The sequence below is a fragment of the Epinephelus fuscoguttatus genome, linkage group LG22, assembly GCF_011397635.1.
Source record: "Epinephelus fuscoguttatus linkage group LG22, E.fuscoguttatus.final_Chr_v1".
In the NCBI taxonomy this organism is placed as follows: Eukaryota; Metazoa; Chordata; class Actinopteri; order Perciformes; family Serranidae; genus Epinephelus; species Epinephelus fuscoguttatus.
The window spans coordinates 36211541-36233463 of NC_064773.1; the positions used below are offsets into that span (position 1 = coordinate 36211541).

Sequence of the window (21923 nt, forward strand, 5' to 3'; positions counted from 1 at the left end):
GCCAGCACAAAATCCCCTGTGGGCCGGACCCGGCCCGGGGGCTGCCAATTGAATAGCCCGGCAATATAGCGTACACTTAGAGCGGTATCGATTATTTTTTTTTTTTTTTTTTTTTTAGGTGTTTAAAATACATTAGCCCCTTTTCCAGAGAGATGCTGGAAGATGGCCGCGTGTGCACCTTTGGCTGCGTAGTGTCCGCGGAAATTTATAAATAGAAATATTGATCAAGTCTGACTGGAAGTAGTAAACTGGCTTGTAAAAGCCTGTACGTTTGTTGTGAGGAGTGAACTATTTCCATCTGAGTAAGATCATGGCAGATAACACGAGACAGCGTAGTCAAAAGTCGAAGGACGCCGAGTTTGAGGGCAGCGGCACTATGGTGTTAATGAATGAACTGAAGTCACTTAATGTGAAAATAGATCACATGCAAGACGCAATGGAAAAACATGTGGACAGTAAAATTGACAGTCTGCATGGTTTGGTGGAGAAGCTAATCAGAGAATCAAAATGCGTTGAAAAGGGAGTTGGAAAAGACAGCTAAAGAAATGGGACTGAATTTGAAGCTGGAGGTGGGCATCCTGAGCTCCTGAATGGAGGCTGTTGAGCTGAAAATAGCCGAAAAAGCTACCCAGAGGAAATCATTTGATCGCTGATAATAGCGTTTCATTAAGAACACTGTGTTTGACCACTTGTAGATAAAACATATGATGGAATTCTTTGTTTACGTTTTTAGCACCGGGGTTCACAATATTCCTTCATTATAATCACTTGGTATTTATCCCCGGAATCCTCAACGTGCGGTCCGAACGCTGATTTTTTTCTTTAGCCATTTATTGGCCCTGATATATTCCACCAATGTAGACTCTGTTTATGTGTGTGGTGATGTGAACAGTCGTATTGCAGATTTAAGAGATAACACTGTTGTAGAGGATATTCCTCCCAGAGTTGCACTGGACACGGTTGTAAATAAACACGGGGAGACATTTATTGAATTCCTAAAAGACTCTAAATGTTGTGTGCTTAACGGGAGGCTGAACCCAGAAAATGATCATTTCACCTCGATATTGGTAAAAGGTAAAGCTGTTGTAGATTATATTGTAACACCTCACGTTGACCTAAAAACCTGCCTTGAATTTAGTGTTCACACACCCTCTGATCTGCTCGAAAGAGTCGGTTATGAAGGTATTCATTTGATTGACGACCACAGTAGACTTCCTGGCCACTCAGTGCTCTGTTAACGGTTTCAAATAGGAGAATTGTTTAATAATGATAAATGTTTAGACTCTCAGGGGCAAGTGATGAGACGAAGTAGGAATTTTCCTGTTAATTATCTTGTCTCCGAAATGTCCAGTAAGGCTCTCATTGAGGTTATAGATAAGTTGGAATATGGCAAAAAAACTCAGGATAATGTCGATCAGTGTTATGATCGTCTGTGATTTTCTCCATAGGACAATGGATAAATATGGTGCAGTAAAAAAAAAAAAAAATGTAGAGAAGAAGTTTTTCAGAACAAAGCGACCATACTGGAATAACGAATTAAATGAGTTATGGCTTAATTTGCGCTCTGCAGAGAAAATATTTCTTAAATGTAAGGATCAGGGTAAGAGGAGGGATTTAAAAAACTTGATTTTGATAGAAGACTTAGGTTCTTCAAGAGGTGTTTTGGAAGAGGGCAAACTCTCCAGCTAGAACAACTGCAAAATACCAATCCAATGTTCAACTGCCAGAGGATAGGCTGACCAAAAAGATTTTAACTGGGATTGAACTCATAATCATCCTTGGGCAAAAGAAGTTTCTGTAGTATTTTCGTTTTCTGATTTGAAATATATATTTAGGAACAATTTGCAGTGTAATATAAACATAGTGAAAGAAAAAGTAATTAAGATTCACAATGAACAATGGAAAGATGAGATCTGGTCCAAACCAAAGCTCAGAAACTATGTTCACATCAAAGTTGGGTTCCATACAGAACATTATGTAACTTTTAATTTGAAGAGGGGACAGAGGTCCCTTTGTGCCCAGTTGAGAACTGGTACCCTTTCTCTGGCTATTGAAGTGGGCAGATATAAAGGTATCCCAGAGGAGCAACGTTTATGTGTTCTGTGTGATCTTGATGTTGCTGAAGATGAATATCACTTTCTGTTTCATTGCCCTTTATACTGTGATTTAAGAAACTACCTGTTCAAAAACTTCAGTGGAAAAATCCAGATTTATTTTGGTTGTCCGAAGGTGAGATGTTGCATTGGCTTTTTGATGAGGAGACCTTTGCTTTAGGCAGGGCGATAAATCGATTTTATCGATTAATTCAAATTTGTAGTTTAGGCTGATTTGTTTTAATGAAAATCAAGTTTCTATTTAAAATCCACCACCACCGCTCCACGCTGGGCTCCCGTAGTTCAGAGTGGGCTCACCCCACCCCCGTGCGCTTCATACACAAACAACATGGCAGCGAGTGCTGAAGAACTCATTCTCAAGAAAGGGAACAAGTTCGTCAGCGCTTTAGTGTGTTCACCTGTGTCTGTGTCTGTGTGCTCTCCTGTTTCTGTGTGTGTGCATGCATCAGGGCCGAACTCCGCCATGCGCAACACAGAGAGCAGAGGAGGATTTTAGACGCGCACCGTGTAGGGACAGAAATGACATGCCGTTGTGTAAATAAGATAAATAAGTGTTACCAACACCAAGCTGGCAGGCCCCCGAACCGTAGTAAAGGGACCTCTGAAGACCATTAGCTCCTTTAGCTTGTGTTAGCTCATTAAGGCAACAACACATAAACAACAGGACTTCGTCTGCGTTGAAGAACGGCACATTATTTTCAGCACTGCAGGGATGATGCACGGCCTCTGTCATCAGTGTTTGACTTTTACATAGAGGGAAATAACTCAAAAACAGCATGTAGAACTGCGTAGGCTTCTTCACTGTGGCTGCTCGATGTAAACAACATAGCACATGCCTCACTTTCTTCCTGGGGCGCATCCGTCTGACGTCACACACCACACCCGGCATGCTAATGTCTCATACCTCCCACATCAGCTCCACACATACACAGCTCCACACACACACACACACACACACACACACACACACACACACACACACAAGCCACACACACTGCAAAAACTCAAAATCTTACCAAGAATATTTCTCTTATTTCTAGTCAAAATGTCTCATTTCTAGTCAAAAAAAATCTCATTACACTTAAAATAAGACTCATCACCTAAAAAGTTACTTGTTTTTAGGCAATTTTCACTTGTTTCAAGTAAATTTTCGCTTGAAATAAGTAGAAAAATCTGTCAGTGGAGCAAGTTTTTTTTGCTTGTAATAAGACTCCTACTCCGTGAGGAATGTCCGCAGTTATTCGGGCTTTCATAGTCGAGCGCACTTCCGCATTGTAGTTTCCTGTAAAAATGTCAGTGAAAAATCCCCGCGATGTGAAAAATACATGCCGAGCAGTCACTGGTGTGCGTGCACAGGGCTTGCAGACGTCCGCTTTGAGTCCGCGCGGACCTCTGTGGAGTCCGTTCCGCCCAAGTACGTTCGGGCCTTTAAAGATTGGGGGGGGGGGCGATTATTCGAAAAATTGTCGAATACTTGCCACGATTTTCGAATACTGTTTTTGCTTGTGTTGCCCATCCCTATTAGCTTCCATGTCAGACTCCAGCCTGCTTCTCCAAACTGGGGCTGAGCTGACTGACATCGACTCTAAGTGATCACTGTCTGTGGTTAAGTACCTCATACAACCCTTCTTTAAGAAATCTTAACAATTCCTTTAATGCTGATTTAGTGGAGCACTAAGCTGCCTGCTGCTTATTATGAATTTTATGCTTGTTCTTGTGCTTTCTCTGTGTAAACAATTCATGGGGAAATAATAAATTATTAATTACTTTGGTTTGACTGCTGAAATCTTTAACATGTTAGTACTGTGCAGTACAGTGGTACAACATTTATTGGGGATACGATGAGGCAGAACTAGTTATAAGGTCTCTACTAAGCAGATGTATGACTGAGCCCAGCTGCGTGGTTTTACATAACAGACAATCTGACTGAGTTTAATTGTATAGAAACACGTCAGTACAGCAATATTGAACAAAATAATTGCAGTATGAGCCCTGCGTATAAACATCCACTGTTTACATTTGATCCGTCATCTGATTGAGGCTTTCATTTCAGAATGCTGGGATTGCTCTAATTGTGAGGGAACTGATTCCCCACCATGTCATGTTTGGGGCCGTGCTCCACCCACAGCAGCTCTCAGGCCTGCTGTAGTCACCGGAGAACAACAGTGTGTGTCGGTGTTTTCCTTTTCACACTGGGCTCAATTTGCATGCTGTTCACTCTGTCTTTGCAGGGCCTTGTTGCCATGGCACCGTGTTGCCATGTTATCAAGTAGTTTGCTTTAGATTTACTTTATGAAACTTTTTAATTTGGGGAAAAGAATGTTTTATTATTAATGGAGCTTGTCAGAATGATGGCTGTATTCAAGCCCCTTTGCCAGATTTTCTTGCGACTGTTGAGCTGTTTTGCCAGCAAGCTGCGAGCGTTTAGACACACTGAACTGGATTGGCGACTTGATCCGAGGTGCCCAATTTTCCGCCTCGTAGGGTAGTCATATTGGCAGAAACCTTTTAGTTTAAAAAGACCGAGGCAGCCTTCTGCAACGGGAGGGGCTGTTGAAGACTTGTGGGAGGAGCTGTTGATGACACCGCAAGTGCGACCTACTGGCAGTGGATAAACAGGAAACAGCTGATAGCAGGAATTAGCGAGGGAAATGCAAACCTGACAGATACCATTAACTGTCAGATGACAGGAGCAGTGAAGAACGGGCCGACTTACAAGAGAATCGCCGAAGGACTTCCCTCCCATGTCACTGTTTACGTCACACGCTGAACTACACGTTTTGTTACTTGCTCACACCCCCCATTGCCCCGAAAAAGGCGCATTCTGTATAAACAAAAGTAGGTAGGCGGCATTTTGCTGCACTCCCCGATTTAGTTTTTATTCTGCCAATTAGGGATGTGCCATCCAAGGTACCTCACGATTCGATTCGATTATTGATTCAGGGTGCTACGATTCTGCGATTCTGTGATTATAACAACTGGTGATGCGATTATGATTCAGGGTGCTATGATTCTGCAATTATCAATGCTTTTTTCCCATACAGGATAGATTTTTTTCTCAATCAGTGGCTACTTCTTACTTTTAATACAATGTACATTTGTAAATATCAATTAAATCAAGTAAATAAAATATTTACTTCCACCATCTTTTATTTACAAATGGAAACACATTTTCCAGGGAAATAAAGTGCACTCTTCAAAAATTAATAAGACTTTCAGTCTGGAAAGCTTAAAGTGATAGTTCGGGTTTTTGGACATGAAGTTGTGTGAAACGCTGACCATCTGTAGCTCTGATGTGACGGTGTCACTACTCTCAACGAGCCTCCTGCTCTGAGAAATCGCCCGTAGCTTACCTGAGAAAAAGTAGTTCTGAAGATGTACAGGGGACACGTAACCAAAAGGTTTTAAACTACAAAAAACTATGCATGTGTTTTGTTAGACTATTTCAGTAATTTTAAAACATCCCTGTATTACGTCAGACCTTGCTATCAATTGGGACTATTTTCTGGCCAGTATCACTCCGCCGTGTAGGCCCGCAAGACAGCATGGCAACAGAAATCAATAAGACAGTTCATCACCACACCGTGCAGGTGCGCAGGATAGCAACGGCTAACGAAAACTTCATCGGCTGTTTTCAAAAGAGAACCAGTAGGCTATTATTAGTGAGGAAAAAGATGTACTAGCCCTATATATATCTACTACTACAGCGCAAACACCGCTGTAATCACACACTTGTGATTTCCCCAGCTGTGGGAATAAAAACATCGCCGGCTCCCAATTCCATCGGTTTCCTGTTACAGATGTAACCCATAGGCAACTTTGGCTTGTGTCAGTTGGGATGAACCTCGCTACCAAGCCGGTGAGGATGAAGCAACTGCGCGTACGTCAAGCTCACTTTAGCTGCCCACAGATCCCAACGGACTGTGTAAACACAATTTCTGCACTGCTGTGCCCAAAGACAGATATATTACCTAATACCAGTCTATAGAACGATGTCTGTAACTGATTGTCTGTAAAACAAAATGTTTGATTGAACTAATAGCCTGTTGTGTTGTGGAGAGTAGCTACATTATACGCGGCCTCGTTTTACTGTAGGCATTTAGTTTATTATATTAGGCGAACTGCTAAATCCATGACATGAGTAATCAATCACATAGAAATGTGAATTCATATGTGATTACGACCAGTCTCTGCTTTGTTCTGGTGGTGGGTTAGCCAAAGTTGCCTACGGGTTACATCTGTAACAGGAAACCGATGGAATTGGGAGCCGGCGATGTTTTTATCCCCACAGCTGGGGAAATCACAAGTTGGCACCATTTTGGTATTCTCTGTTTACCTACAGCAGCTGATGAGGGTGTGTCGTGAGCCTGAGCCGGTGTTTGCGCTGTAGTAGTAGGTATATATAGAGCTAGTACATCTTTTTCCTCACTAATAATAGCCTACTGGTTCTCTGTTGGAAACAGCCAATGAAGTTTTCGTTAGCCGTTGCTATCCTGCTCACCTGCATGGCGTGGTGATGAACTGTCTTATTGATTTCTGTTGCCGTGCTGTCTTGCGGGCCTGCACGGCGGAGTGACACTGGCCAGAAAATAGTCCCAATTGATAGCAAGGTCTGACGTAATGCGGGGATGTTTTAAAATTATTGAAATAGTCTATCAAAACACATGCATAGTTTTTTGTAGCTTAAAACATTTTGGTTACATGTCCCCCGTACATCTTCAGAACTAGTTTTTCTCAGGTAAGCTACGGGCGATTTCTCAGAGCAGGAGGCTCGTTGAGAGTAGTGACACCGTCATATCAGAGCTACAGATGGTCAGCGTTTCACACAACTTCATGTCCAAAAACCTGAACTATCCCTTTAATTTTCTGGCTGGCGAAGATGAGTAACTGCACAATGTGCACACACATAGACCTTCTGTACAGGTAACACATACACACACATAGACCTTCTGTACAGATAACACACACGCATTCTCTCTCTCTCTCTCTCTCTCTCTCTCTCTCTCTCTCTCTCTCTCTCTCTCTCTCTCTCTCTCTCTCATTTAGAGTGGGTAATTTTTTTCATGTAAATGTGTACACAGGTTTCACTGCTGGGTGGTGCTGTTGCATAATACCAGTAAAACCTCAGTTGTCCAAAATACCAACTGAACGGGCCATTTTAATAGAACGGAGCACGTAGGCTACTGACCTGTTGCCAAACCTGGTCTCACACCATTTCTTGTCATAGTCACAGTTGTTACCGGCCAGCCCTTTGCTTTAAGACGGTGGCCGTGTGGGTGTGACGTAGTAGATGTTGTGGGAAGTAAAGCGGCGTATAGAGTGTACGGACGGGAATACACCGTGAAAATAGTACTGTTCATGCTACGGGTAAAGGTAAAGGTAACACAGTCTATCACGGTTAGTCAACAATCAACAAGTGGTGGTCCGCTTACTGGCTAAATTGTTCGGGTGGCAGCGCGTGCTACTTTCCTTTGTTCCGGGCGCTGCAGCTGTGTTGCATTCAGTAATTAAAGAATCAACGTTAATGAATCGATGCAGAATCGTCACGTGTCGCATCGCAATGCATTGCAGAATCGATGAATTCCGCACACCCCTACTGCCAATGCTGAAAGAAGACTGATTGGGCTTTCTTGCAAATTTGCACAATTCCTGTTTAAAAAGGGCTTCAGCCTCCCCCACTACCCCATGCTAATAAGAACCACTGACCTGGATATCCTTTGAACATCATCGTGTTCTTCCATCCATCCCGTTCTTGTGAATGTACTATCTTAGGGAAGCGTTGAGAGAATTTCTTCAAGTTTGGCACAAATGCACAACTTTGAGTCAAGGATGAACTGGATAGACTTTGGTGTCAAAGGTCACGGTCATGGTAACCTTGTCTGTCTCATTCTTGTGAATATAATATCTCAAAAATACCTAAAGGGAATTTTTTCAAATTTGGCACAAACGTCAACTTGGACCCAAGGATGCACAAATTACATTTTGGTGGTCTCGGTCACTGTGACCTTGCCTCTGTCTAATTCCTGTGGATGCAATATCTTCAGAAAGCCTTGAGGGAATTTCCTCAAATTTGGCACAGATCTTCCTGAATTCAAGAATAAACTGAATGCTAGATTTTTGGTTGTTGCTGTTTTTCCCACCACAGTGCCAATGACGGGCTTCACCCAGAGAGCCACCATCGACCCCGAGCTCAATGAGATCCACGTCCTGTCAGGCCTCAGCAAAGATAAGGACAAACGTGAAGAGAACGTCCGCAACTCCTTCTGGATCTACGACATTGCCCGCAACAACTGGTAATAGAGAGGATGAAAGATAAACACACTCACAAACACACTCTATGCAGCAAGAGAGGTTCCTGTGATTGTCACTACAGTGATGGGAAGAGAACACAGTCACACATACAGTACAGGCCAAAAGTTTGGACACACCTTCTCATTCAATGCGTTTTCTTTATTTTCATGACTATTTACATTGTAGATTCTCACTGAAGGCATCAAAACTATCAATGAACACATGTGGAGTTATGTACTTAACAAAAAAAGGTGAAATAACTGAAAACATGTTTTAGATTCTAGTTTCTTCAAAATAGCCACCCTTTGCTCTGATTACTGCTTTGCACACTCTTGGCATTCTCTCGATGAGCTTCAAGAGGTAGTCACCTGAAATGTTTCCACTTCACAGGTGTGCCTTATCAGGGTTAATTAGTGGAATTTCTTGCTTTATCAATGGGGTTGGGACCATCAGTTGTGTTGTGCAGAAGTCAGGTTAATACACAGCCGACAGCCCTATTGGACAACTGTTAAAATTCATATTATGGCAAGAACCAATCAGCTAACTAAAGAAAACGAGTGGCCATCATTACTTTAAGAAATGAAGGTCAGTCAGTCCGGAAAATTGCAAAAACTTTAAATGTGTCCCCAAGTGGAGTCGCAAAAACCATCAAGCGCTACAACGAAACTGGCACACATGAGGACCGACCCAGGAAAGGAAGATCAAGAGTCACCTCTGCTTCTGAGGATAAGTTCATCCGAGTCACCAGCCTCAGAAATCGCAAGTTAACAGCAGCTCAGATCAGAGACCAGATGAATGCCACACAGAGTTCTAGCAGCAGACCCATCTCTAGAACAAATGTTAAGAGGAGACTGCGCGAATCAGGCCTTCATGGTCAAATAGCTGCTAGGAAACCACTGCTAAGGAGAGGCAACGAGCAGAAGAGATTTGTTTGGGCCAAGAAACACAAGGAATGGACATTAGACCAGTGGAAATCTGTGCTTTGGTCTGATGAGTCCAAATTTGAGATCTTTGGTTCCAACCGCCGTGTCTTTGTGAGACGCAGAAAAGGTGAACGGATGGATTCCACATGCCTGGTTCCCACTGTGAAGCATGGAGGAGGAGGTGTGATGGTGGGGGTGTTTTGCTGGTGACACTGTTGGGGATTTATTCAAAATTGAAGGCACACTGAACCAGCATGGCTACCACAGCATCCTGCAGCGACATGCCATCCCATCCGGTTTGCGTTTAGTTGGACGATCATTTATTTTTCGACAGGACAATGACCCCAAACACACCTCCAGGCTGTGTAAGGGCTATTTGACCAAGAAGGAGAGTGATGGAGTGCTGCGGCAGATGACCTGGCCTCCACAGTCACCGGACCTGAACCCAATCGAGATGGTTTGGGGTGAGCTGGACCGCAGAGTGAAGGCAAAGGGGCCAACAAGTGCTAAACACCTCTGGGAACTCCTTCAAGACTGTTGGAAAACCATTTCAGGTGACTACCTCTTGAAGCTCATGGAGAGAATGCCAAGAGTGTGCAAAGCAGTAATCAGAGCAAAGGGTGGCTATTTTGAAGAAACTAGAATATAAAACATGTTTTCAGTTATTTCACCTTTTTTTGTTAAGTACATAACTCCACATGTGTTCATTGATAGTTTTGATGCCTTCAGTGAGAATCTACAATGTAAATAGTCATGAAAATAAAGAAAACGCATTGAATGAGAAGGTGTGTCCAAACTTTTGGCCTGTACTGTATGCTCGGGAAATACTTTCACACAAAGCAGCTCTTTGTAGCCAAGATGTTCACCACAGCAGCTAACAGGGAGCATGCACGCAAACAACACACACTCTCTCACTCATCAACATTGCTATACAAATAGTAACACAGCAAAGAGTCACATTTCTGAGCATTTCCTGGCCTCTTCACACAATCCCTCTGCTCACCAGCAAGGAACAGCATTTTCCTAGCGTACATCTGAATGTGTGTGCGCATGTCATGTTTGGATCAGTGATTAAGAAAGAACAGGCTGCAGCCCTCACTGTTCCTGCACATTGATTTCTGTAGATGTTTTTATTGATAACATTGATGAAACCATGTCATCCGATACTTCATGGAGTATTCATTCAGGCTCCTACACAGACACACTCAACGAGAGTTGACAAACCCCCTCCTCGCCATGCTGGCTGTGTTTACAACGTAGGACTGTTGGGGCGGGTATAAATCGAAACAAACCAATCACGTCTTGTCTTTTGACAGCTGAGAAGTGGCTCAGCCTCACACACCTCATCCCTCTCCTCGCATCACTGCGTTGCTGATAGCTGTTAGCAGCTGTTAGCGCCGCCGCTACTACCCCGGCACTACTGCAGCATAACAAAGTCCCACTCTTTGAGCATAATGCAGGATCGTGCATATGCAGCATCACGGGAGATGAAATCCTCGTCGCCAAGAAAGCGCATAAGGGAATCAAAAAGGCAACGTGACCGGCGAATTCAAAAAACGAGGGTCAGCATCGGGGTAGCCTTTCCCAGCTGGAGGAGAGGAGAGAGGAGGTGTGTGAGGTTGAGCCACTTGTCGCTGTTAGCCGCTGTTAGCTGTCAGCGACGCAGTGATGCGAGGAGAGGGATGAGGTGTGTGTGGTTGAGCCACTTGTCACTGTTAGCCGCTCTTTGCTAACAGCGGCGCTGGCCTGTGATTACATTACCTTTCTCCTTCAGCAGCTCTCTCCAGCTGGGGAAGGCTACCCCGACCCTCGTTTTTTTTTTAATTTGCCGGTCATGTTGCCTTTTTGATTCCCTTTTGCGCTTTCTTGGCGACAAGGATTCCGTCTCCCGTGATGCTGCACATGCATGATTCTGCATTATGCTCAAAGAGTGGGACTTTGTTATGCTGCAGTAGTGCTGGGGTAGCAGCGAAGTGCCTCTTGCTCCCCTCCTTTGGCTTCTCAGTCTTGCAGCGATGGCCTGGCTCTCAACGAAAATGCCAAACCCTTGCTGGCGGATGTATTCTCAAGATGGCGAAACATTATGGAATTACCCAGACAACTTGCCCGCACAATGTACAAACAAATCCGAAATTCTCCTTATATGAGAATAAGTCAGATTAGTGGTGGAGGTAATAATACACCAATGATGACATATTTATGAATGCAGACATCGATTTTTGCCAATAAACAACTGAAAATGTTACACAATGTCCCTTTAAGTTTTTTTGGTCACTAATATCAATTTGTTCCTCCTCTTTATTTGTGTGTGTGTGTGTGTGTGTGTGTGTGTGTGTGTGTGTGTGTGTGTTCCTGTTCAGGTCATGTGTGTATAAGAATGATCAGGCAGTGAAAGAAAACCCAAGCAAGGCTCTGCAGGAGGAGGAGCCGTGTCCACGCTTCGCACACCAGCTGGTCTACGATGAGATGCACAAGGTAACACACACACAGCTCACCCCTAATACATACACACACACACACACACACACACACACACAAATCGAAATGTTTCCATACACTGGCTTGTAAGCCGTATTCCTGTCTGTGACCCCCCTTCAACCCACAACCGGCAGGATTTGCCTTTCGTTTCTGCTGCTGGTCCTGAATGATTTCTTTTTTTCTTTTTTTTTTTTAAAGATTTTTTTGGGGGGCCTTTTTAGCCTTTAATGTATAGGACAGACGAGCGTGAAGAGGGAGAGAGAGAGGGAGTGACATGCAGCAAAGGGCCACAGGCCGGAGTCGAACCTGGGCTGCTGCTGCCAACAGCCTTGTATGGGGCGCCTGCTTTACCCCTGAATGTTTTCTTTTGCTCACACAAAACTATTTTTAGTCGCAAATGTGAGTAAAATGCTTGCACCGTAGAGCTCTGTTAACTTATTTAACACAGTGGAAAACAAATCACTGTAGCATATATAAACAAATCTAGCCTGCAAGTAAAATGAAATAAATAATTACTTTCACTGCTTAAAGATACTCAATAGCTCAGCTTATACCTGAAATGTCACTGGAAAACAAACCACTGCAGCAGCATACTGAGTGCCAGGTGGCCAGCACGTGCCGTTATTGGAGGGCGCATGGACACTCACCCTCTTGTGATTGGACTTTGAACTTAGCCCACAGTAATGGTGCCGTGAGGTACCGTGGTACTACGGTACTCCAATATTATGGTATCATATGTGCCGTGGTGTTTTAGTACTGCGGTCTACCGTTGGTAGAGATTGGTAGGAGATTAAAGATGGAGGGGACTACAGGGAGAGGCAAGAACATGAACAAGTCTTACGGCCGGGATCCACCGGACACGTCAGCGGCGCGACATGTCTGCAGCACGAGCACAATGAGTTTTTAAATTAATAAATCATTATCAGAGGTGATATGTGATGATTTTTTTTCATGCATTTACCCATGTTTATCCATGTAAATGTCCGTGGCGGACATTTGAAAGCGAGTAGATGACAAACAGTACAGCAAACAACCCAGCTGGCTTCTCTACGTACACAGTCAGTGGAGCCCAAATGAATACGCCGCGACGCTATGCTGACGTGACGCTTACGTTTGCAGCCAGTGGAGCCCGGCCGTCAGTTTTCTTGGACTGTGGAAAAGAAGGAGAAACTGGTGCAGTTGTGAAGTGAAAAGAGTCTATGTTTAATTCAATTTGTATCTGATCCACCAACCAACACTTATTTTAGTGAGAAATCTTAATTTTTGAAATGGGTCATCTCGCAGTCCCTCTGTCTCCCTCCACTAAAATATCACAGCTAACCAACAGAGGCTGATAGAGAGTTGAGGCGACGAAATCCAAAAGTTTGTACGCAAAAACAGTTTATCTTTATGGATCCTATTAATGCCGTATTCTCAAGAATACTGTCAACATATGTCACCTTTTATCTTGTGTTTCTAGAGTAATGTGTTTTTGCTGACATGTAAGAAACTGTCAAAATGTCATGTCAGGAAATTTGGCATAATATTTTCCACCAACAGCAGAATGGGAAACTCACTGACAGGGGCCTTAGCCAGATGTTTCCAGATGTCCCCACTACACGTTTGGGTTTACCTGGTCTGTCCGGCAGCCTCCCCCGCCACCTGATCCAACTCACCACCAGGTGGTGATCAGTTGACAGCTCTGCTCCTCTTGTCATCTGAGTGTACAACACACACGGCTGCATGGTACACTTATGAACCTCCCTGTCCCAAAACAATAAAAATGAGCCATTAATGCACAGAAGCATAACAAATGGCATTAACAATAACTAATGACACACGCTATCTCTCTACCGGCATTTCCCTCTCTCCTTCTCCCGCCTTTTGCCCACACACACACACACACACACACACACACCTCACCTCACCTCCTGATGTTTTTCTTTTAGGTCAATTGTTTAGGAAAATACACAGGACAGTTTAATACAGTCCAAAGCAACAACAGGCATGTTTACAACAACAAAGTCACTAAATAAACTCTGTAATATGGCCCATCCATGACTAGCACAGAAGTCCAATAACAAAACACCACTCGGGTTTAGGTCAGGCAGGCTGTTCCTCCCAGTCACCCCCCTCCAGGTTTCTCCGTCATTGCCCACATGATTGTCGAAGTCCCCCAGAAGAACTATGGAGTCCCCAGCCGGCACTTATTCCAGGACACTGCTCAGAAACTCCAAGAAGACCGGGTGCTTCATACTGCTGTTGATGCTTATGCACAAACTACAGTCGGAGACCTTTGTAACCCAGGTTCCAAATTTGACTTGGAGTGCAGTTTTTGCAATGACGTCATTTTGAATGTTATTTTGTGTTTATCTAACTTTGATTATGCATTGGGTAAAGGTTTTGGTAATCTGTATTCTCGTGGGCAAACCAGCGCGAGACTGTTTTTAACCAATCAGAGCAGTCGTAAGGCATTATACGGTACTGGTAGTAACACCTGTGCCTGATTAGATGGCTGGCGTGACAATCATGGCGCGAGTGACTCAAGCTGCAGATGCAAACAGATCAAACTGCCTATGATGCAGTGTCCAGTTGAGCCCGAGGGAGAGAAGCAAAGTGAACTCCCTGATTGGCCAGGTTTTTTGTGCTGTGAAAAGCAACTGTGAACTGTGATGGCGAGCTAGTGAAAAGGACCGTCGAAGAACCTGCTGTAATCACCTCCGGCGGTGTGTAGGACACCAGCTAGCCTCATTCACCTCATCCACTCATCCATTGTCCCCTCATCTCATATACACACACCCCAGCCCAATCTTTGTACTCCATTCCCTTATTTTTTGACTGACTGTTACCCTTCTTGGACTTTTGGACTTGGTTTGGACATTTTTTCTTTTCTTGGGATTGGAGCCTGGAGTCTGGAATACAGCAAAGGAGCGAAGTGAATATGGTATTGAGTGTCAGCTGAGTAAATGCAGTGAAATGAGTGTGAATATGGTGTTGAATACACGTCTGATTTAGTGAAATACAACAAATGAGTGAAGTGAATATTGTACTGAGTACATATTAGTAGAAACCTCAGGAAGAGCAACTGAGGAGGGATCCCTCTTCCAGGATGGACAGACATGCAATAGATGTCGTACAGAACAGATCAGCATAATAAATTAACAGTAATCCGTATGACACAATGAGAGAGAGAGAGTGTGTTGCTTGGCAACAAAAGTGCTTGGCAGCAAAGATTATGAGCTCCTGAAACCTTTCACTATTTTATTGTGTTTTCACTTTAAAGTGTCTGATTAACAACGTAAATATACAACATCAAGTGGTTGGAAGGCGCACTAAACCAGACTTTTCTACGATTTCTACGCAGTTCTTTACCAAAAGAAGTTGCTACCTAGCTAGCTGGAGGAAAAGAATTCTACTGCTACTGTGCAACTGACAGTTAGCTAGCAACAACAACAACAAAAGTCTGAAGAAAAACTACAGAGAGGAGAACTTCAAAAAAAGAGAGAAGATTTTCCAATCACAACTGGACTGGCAACCTTTTGGGGACATCACCAGGACCAGGACTGAAAAATAAGGTATCTCTGTCAGGATAACTGTTCAGAAACTACCAACAGTGAACCAACTGTCAGTTGAAACCCACCATGATAATGGAACACTGTGGAGCAACAGCTGAGCAGCAGCAACTGATGAAGATATCTACAGATATATCAACTGTAGCAACACAGAGGCAAACAGGACAGATCGCTGGCTGTGAAATACAATATCCTGAACAAGTCATTACAGCACAGCAGAAGAAAGACTTCAAAATGAATGTGCTACGTGCCAACCCAGAGACACTGGTAGCAGACTTCAGCAAGAAGAACAACTGCAAGGTAAAATGCAACCTACTGTTCTTCACTCACCATCCTGAAAATTGGCACACAGCAATATGTGAGCAGTTTACTCACATTAAGAAGAATGGGATATGTAAAGGCAGACAGATTACTGCCTATGAAGATGCAGACAGCTCAAGTCCATCAAGTCAAGTTAACTGTGAACATATACCACAAAGGAACAGTTATGATCCAGGGATCCAAGAACAGTCTGGACAACTTTGAGAACAGCTTCCAAACACTGAAAACTGTGGCAGCATCAAAAGTCTCTCCTCCTCCTCCACAAGAGCTCCAGACCAGGTCACCCATCTCCAGCAGACCTCCACCTACACCATACTCCGAATCACCCAGACTCTCCAGCAATCTCAGAGTCCTGAAGGAAGGTATCTCAGTACTCGAGCGAGAGTTCATAGAGTTCAGAGAGAAGACACTGAACAGTCTTCAGAGGTCTGATGATAGCCATTTAGTGGAGGAGATGTACTCCACAGTTCAACACCAGAGATACCAGATAGATGAACTCCAGCAGGCTGTTCGAGAACTGGAAGAAGACAACCGTTCACTGAGAGGAACACTCAAGAGAGTGATAGAGGAGCTGACATCGGCCCACCACTCCAGCCCAACACAGTCCCTGCACCAGGAGACCCAACAGTCCCTACACCAGGAGACCCAACAGTCCCTACACCAGGAAACCCAACAATCCCTACACCAGGAGACCACTGTACACCTCAGCCCCACCTCCTCAGGACCACAACCCCACCGTACCACACTACACCTCACCTCTTCAGGGACCTAAACTGCAGTTTGGTCGACATCCTCAGGCTCTCCAGGAACAATACAGTTGGCAGCAGCAGCAGCATCAGCAGCCAGCTCAGACTCAGGTCCAGTCTTCAGCTCAGAGAGACAGCTATGCTGCTGTAGCCGCCAGACTCAACACCTCACCCACTGAACTGAGTCTAGAGCAGATAAGAGACATTGCAACACTACTCTATACTAAATTACTGAGCTAATGGGATGTAGAACAACACTCATCATTTAACATTTTTTCATCACATTACATTTATTTTGCTTGTAAATCAAATATTTTTCTTAGTGGTACACTCTTCTGTTAAGGTAAAGGAAACAGCATCTTTTTCGATAAGTAGCTGGAACATTCAGGGCTTATCCTCTTCAGTTTTTGGTTTGAAATCAGCAAACCCTGAATTTCTGAATAATATTAGAAATGTAGATATAATCATATAGAGTGAAACTTGGAATCAAAATCAAATTGTCCAAACAATCATATAGAACTTATTATACCCTCTGTAAAACACAGCCATATTAAGAATGGCAGATATTCAGGTCGTTTACTCATATGATACAAAGGAGAATATAAAGATTACATTTCGCCAGTTAAAAAAGGTACAAATTACATTTGGATTAAAATTCACTCAAATATTCCGGAAAATAACAGAGATGTCTATTTATGTGCAATATATATTCCACCCTCAAATTCCCCCTATTATGCAGAGGAGGTTTTTGAGGAACTCCAGAAGGAAATTTCCTTCTACCAAAGTTGAGGGTCAGTCTTAATATGTGGTGATCTTAATGCCAGAACTGGTGAGCCAGACTTCATTAACTATGAAGGAGATAAACATATCTTCAAACATTCCCCTTTGTATCAGACTTGGATAAACACATAAAGACAAAGCTATGACAGCATGGTTAACAAAACTGGCAAACAGGTACTACATATGTGTAAAGGCTTGGGTCTGTACATTGTTAATGGCAGAATCAGAGGAGACTCTCTGGGCAGACTCACACAATGCTCTGTGTTAGGTAGTCGTGTTGTAGATTATGCCATTACCGACATTGAACCACAATATATAAATGCATTCACTGTATCACCACAACAGCCCTTGTCAGACCATAGCCAAATAACCCTATTTCTGAAAAAGTCATTGTCAGCCACTGTGAATCTAAACCGAGCCGAGGCTGTTTCCTCTGCCGAGGAGATCCAGATGGACAGAGGAGAGCACTGCTGCCTATACCACTGCACTAGCCTCTGCTCGATTTGTCCACACATCACTTAAACACAATATTTATTCAGTTGGCAAAAGAATCTAAATTAAAAATCTCACAAATTAAAAAATCCAGCATGAAACAAAAAGAGCAATGGTTTGATAAGGAATGTGCTGTATCCAGACAAAACCTGAGAAAACTGTCAAACAGAAAACACAGGAACCCAAGTGACCTAATGGGACGGCTTGAATATGTCCAAGCTCTGAAAGAATACAAAAGACTCCTTTATGTGAAAAAATGCATTATATGGAGGGAGAACTCAACAAAATTGAAAAAGCTATAAATGAAAACACCTTTTGGAAATTATGGAAAAACATCAACAGAAACCCATGTACAGAGACCCAACCCAATTCAAAATGGCAAAATCTGGAAAGTTCACTTTGATGACCTCTATAAAAATCCAGAGTGTCACGGTCTGAATCCCAACCAAATTTTAACAATAGACAAACTGAAAAAACTAGCAAGGACAGTGAAGGACAGCCAATGTGCCCTTGACTACCCCATCACCATTAAAGAAATACAGCACAAACTCAAAACCCTTAAAAACGGAAAAACTTGCGGTATAGACAGCATGAACTCAAAGATGCTGAAACACAGTAATTTAAAACTCCAACTTGCCATGCAAAACACTTCAACCTGGTGTTAGCAACTGGATATTACCTCAGTGTTTGGAATAAAGGTCTCGTTTCTCCTATATTTAAAAATGGAGACAAGTACAACCCCAACAATTACAGGGGCGTCTGTGTTAACAGCAACCTGAGTAAACTCTTCTGTAGCATCCTTAACTCCAGATTAATCACATATCTCCCTGATCATCATATTCTGTCTAAAAGCCAAATTGGCTTTTTACCCAAACATCAAACATCTGACCACATCTACACTCTCCATACACTCATCCAAAAGCATGTTCACAAAAAACACAAAGGTAAGATATTTGCATGTTTTGTAGATCTAAAAAAGGCTTGTGACACAATTTGACACAATGGGTTATTTTTACAACTTCTACAATATGGAATTGGGGGTAAAATATATGATCTAATCAAATCCAAATATTCTGACAACCAGTGCTGTGTTAAAATTGGAAACAAAAGAACAGAGTTCTTCAAACAAGGAAAAGGGGTGCATCAGGGGTGCAACCTGTCTCCTACTCTGTTCAACATTTATATCAATAAATTGGCCACTCTTCTTGAACAGTCCCCAAGCCCAGGATTAGATCTACAAGGCAAAGAAATTAAATTCCTCATGTATGCAGATGACCTGGTTCTACTGTCCCCAACAGAACATGGTCTACAGCAGAACCTCTCTCTGCTGGAGACCTTTTGTCAAAACTGGGTGGTAGAGATCAATCTTGACAAAACCAAAGTCATGGTATTCCAAAAAAAAGGCCAGGTTACAGGAATCAAAGCATGTTTTCAGTGTAAGAGGGACCACACTTCAGCATACAATGGAATATAATTATCTAGGCATCATCATCAGTGCATCTGGCAGCTTTGACAAAGCAATAAATTCCCTCACAGAAAAGGCACGCAGGGCCTACTATAGCATCAAAAGTTCACTATATAAGTTCAATCCTCCAATTTCAATTTGGCTGAAACTATTTAACAGTGTAATCAAACTCATACTTATGTATGGAAGTGAAGTATGGGGCCCTCTAATTACCCAGAGGCACACCTCATGGGACACAATACCCACAGAGAAATTTAATCTTCAATTCTGCAAGGAAATCCTCAAGGTCCACAGAAACTGTCCAAACCATGCATGTAGAGCAGAGCTGGGACACTTCCCTCTCTCTCTACACATGATCAAAAGGTCAATTAAGTTCCAGGTACACTTAGCACAAGCTGATCCTGATTCTTATCACCACAGAGCCTTTCTCAGTAATAGCATCTGTCCAGAGACAGACCCTCTGAGAAACACCAGAGAAACCTGCCACCTCAAAATCCAAGACCTCCAAAATCTCTTCAAAACTCACCTGGCATCTATCGACAAAGAGAACAAAATTACTTAAATTGACAATTGGAAGAATGAAATCAAATCCATCAATAAATTAGAATGCTATCGCTTACTGGAAAGAGAATATTCTCCAGCACAATATCTGGTCAGCATAAAAAACCCCAAACAGAGACGCACATTGACAATGTCCAGACTCACTGACCATCAACTACAGGTTGAAAAAGGTCAGCATAAGAAAGAATGGAAGCCCAGAGAATTAAGAGTATGTAAATACTGTTCCTCAGGAGAAATAGAAACTGAGGCCCATTTTCTCCTCTCTTGCCCCCTGTACCAAACTGAGAGAGAGGCTTTCCTACAGCAGATAACTGCAGCAGATCCATCATATCAGGGAAAAAATGTGATGAACTGTTGAAAGTATGTCTGGGAGAAGATCCACAATTTATAAAATTAGCTGCACAATATGTAACACTCTGCCATGATACCAAAGAAACACGCAAATGCTTATCAGAACCATTATTGCTATAATATAATATTGTTGTTTTTTATTTTATTATTATTATTATTATTATTATTATTATTATTATTATATCATTTAATATGAACTATATGTGTATATATGTTTTTCATTGTATATGACAACTTGTAATTACCCAATAATACCCAATCTTATTAATCCTTACACACACACACACACACACACACACACACACACACACACACACACACTCTATTCTCTTTATTTTATTATTTATTTTCTTTTCTTTTATTTTAAATTTCATTTCATTTACATGTATTTTAACCTACGAATTGTATTTTTTGTTTTGTTTAATTGATTCTTGATGCTTTGGCAACATAGTTCTTGTAACATTCATGAATTGAGAGAGAGAGAGAGAGAGAGAGAGATATGACGGCATGTCATTTCTGTCTCCACATGGTGGAGTTCGGCCCTGATGTACACACACACACACACACACACACACACACACACACACACACACACACACACACACACACACACAGACCAACATCTCTCACTCTCCCTCTGCCATTTTCCGCACGCTGTTTTTGAAATCTTCGGTGATCACCTGCCCCTCACATTATTCAATTTCACCTACTTGACCGGCTCGTGGAGTGAATAAAGGACAGGAGAGGAGGGGTCAGTATTGCGCATGCGCAGCTTCTGGGTGCATTTGATTTGCAACACAAGACAACGAGAGTAAACTGACAAGAAGCGCATAATCGTTTTATGTTGATTATTTTGTTTTCATAATCGTTGAAAGCCCAAACCGTAATCTAGATTAAAATTCGAATTAGCGAGCAGCCCTACTCCCAGGTTCACAGGGACAGGCAAACCCCTCCTCCATGTTAGGGTGGCGATTCTTGGAGTATATTCATTAATGATTAACTTAATTTACAATAAAAGAAAACAATAAATATAATGAAATGAAGTGAATCAATGATTGATTAATTGATTAAATGTTTTTTTTTCTAAAACAACATCAAACAGGTTGTATTTAACAGCACAGATTTTCAGTGAAGTATATTTCAGCCGCATTATTCACAACCAAAATGAGTAATATGGAACAGTTAGATTTTTAACTGTGGAAAGAGAAAGATCATGCATTATGCAACACTTAATGGGCACAGCCATCCAATCAGACTGCAGACAGTAATAACAGTTCATAAGTCTTGTATTCTCTTTGGTGTTTTTAGGTTTGTGTGCAGTAAGAGACTGGTGAATACAATTTTTAATCAGTTTGTATTTCCTGTGTGTGTGTCCAGGTGCACTACCTGTTTGGTGGAAACCCTGGGAAGTCTTGTTCTCCTAAGATGCGCCTGGACGACTTCTGGTCCCTCAAACTGTGTCGGCCCTCTAAGGAGTACCTGCTCCGCCACTGCAGATACCTTATCAGGAAATACAGGTCTGTAGCTCCCACCACCACTACATTACATGTACTGCACCAATCTGATACACTGTTACAGGACGTATAATGAAGGAATGCAGTCGTGATAGGGGATCACGATCACACAAATTTATATCCATCAAGATTCAAGATCCAAGATTACTTCATTGTCCTCAGGGAAATTTGTCTTGGACAAAAAGATGATATGTTTAGGACATTTTTATTTGATATGCATAGATGCAAGAGCTCTGTCTACAGATGGATGTCCATCAGTTTTTCATATAGAAATATTAAAATTAACATACGGACCTGCATTTGTATAGAACCTTTCTAGTCATTCGACTACTCAAA

The 21923-nt window shown here is 42.5% G+C and overlaps 1 protein-coding gene across 5 annotated transcripts in view; it reads left to right on the forward strand.

The window, feature by feature from the left end:
* Positions 1-21923, forward strand: part of mkln1 (muskelin 1, intracellular mediator containing kelch motifs) — a 113378-nt gene that overhangs the window by 73012 nt on the left and 18443 nt on the right. For all 5 annotated transcript variants that reach the window (XR_007448434.1, XM_049567077.1, XM_049567078.1 and 2 more), the window contains 3 exons: positions 8260-8407; positions 11689-11803; positions 21451-21590. Coding sequence is in view for 4 of the 5 variants with exons in the window: in XM_049567077.1 (XP_049423034.1) it covers positions 8260-8407; positions 11689-11803; positions 21451-21590 (403 nt within the window). In the remaining variant the exon portion in view is untranslated. The remainder of the gene's footprint in view (positions 1-8259; positions 8408-11688; positions 11804-21450; positions 21591-21923) is intronic.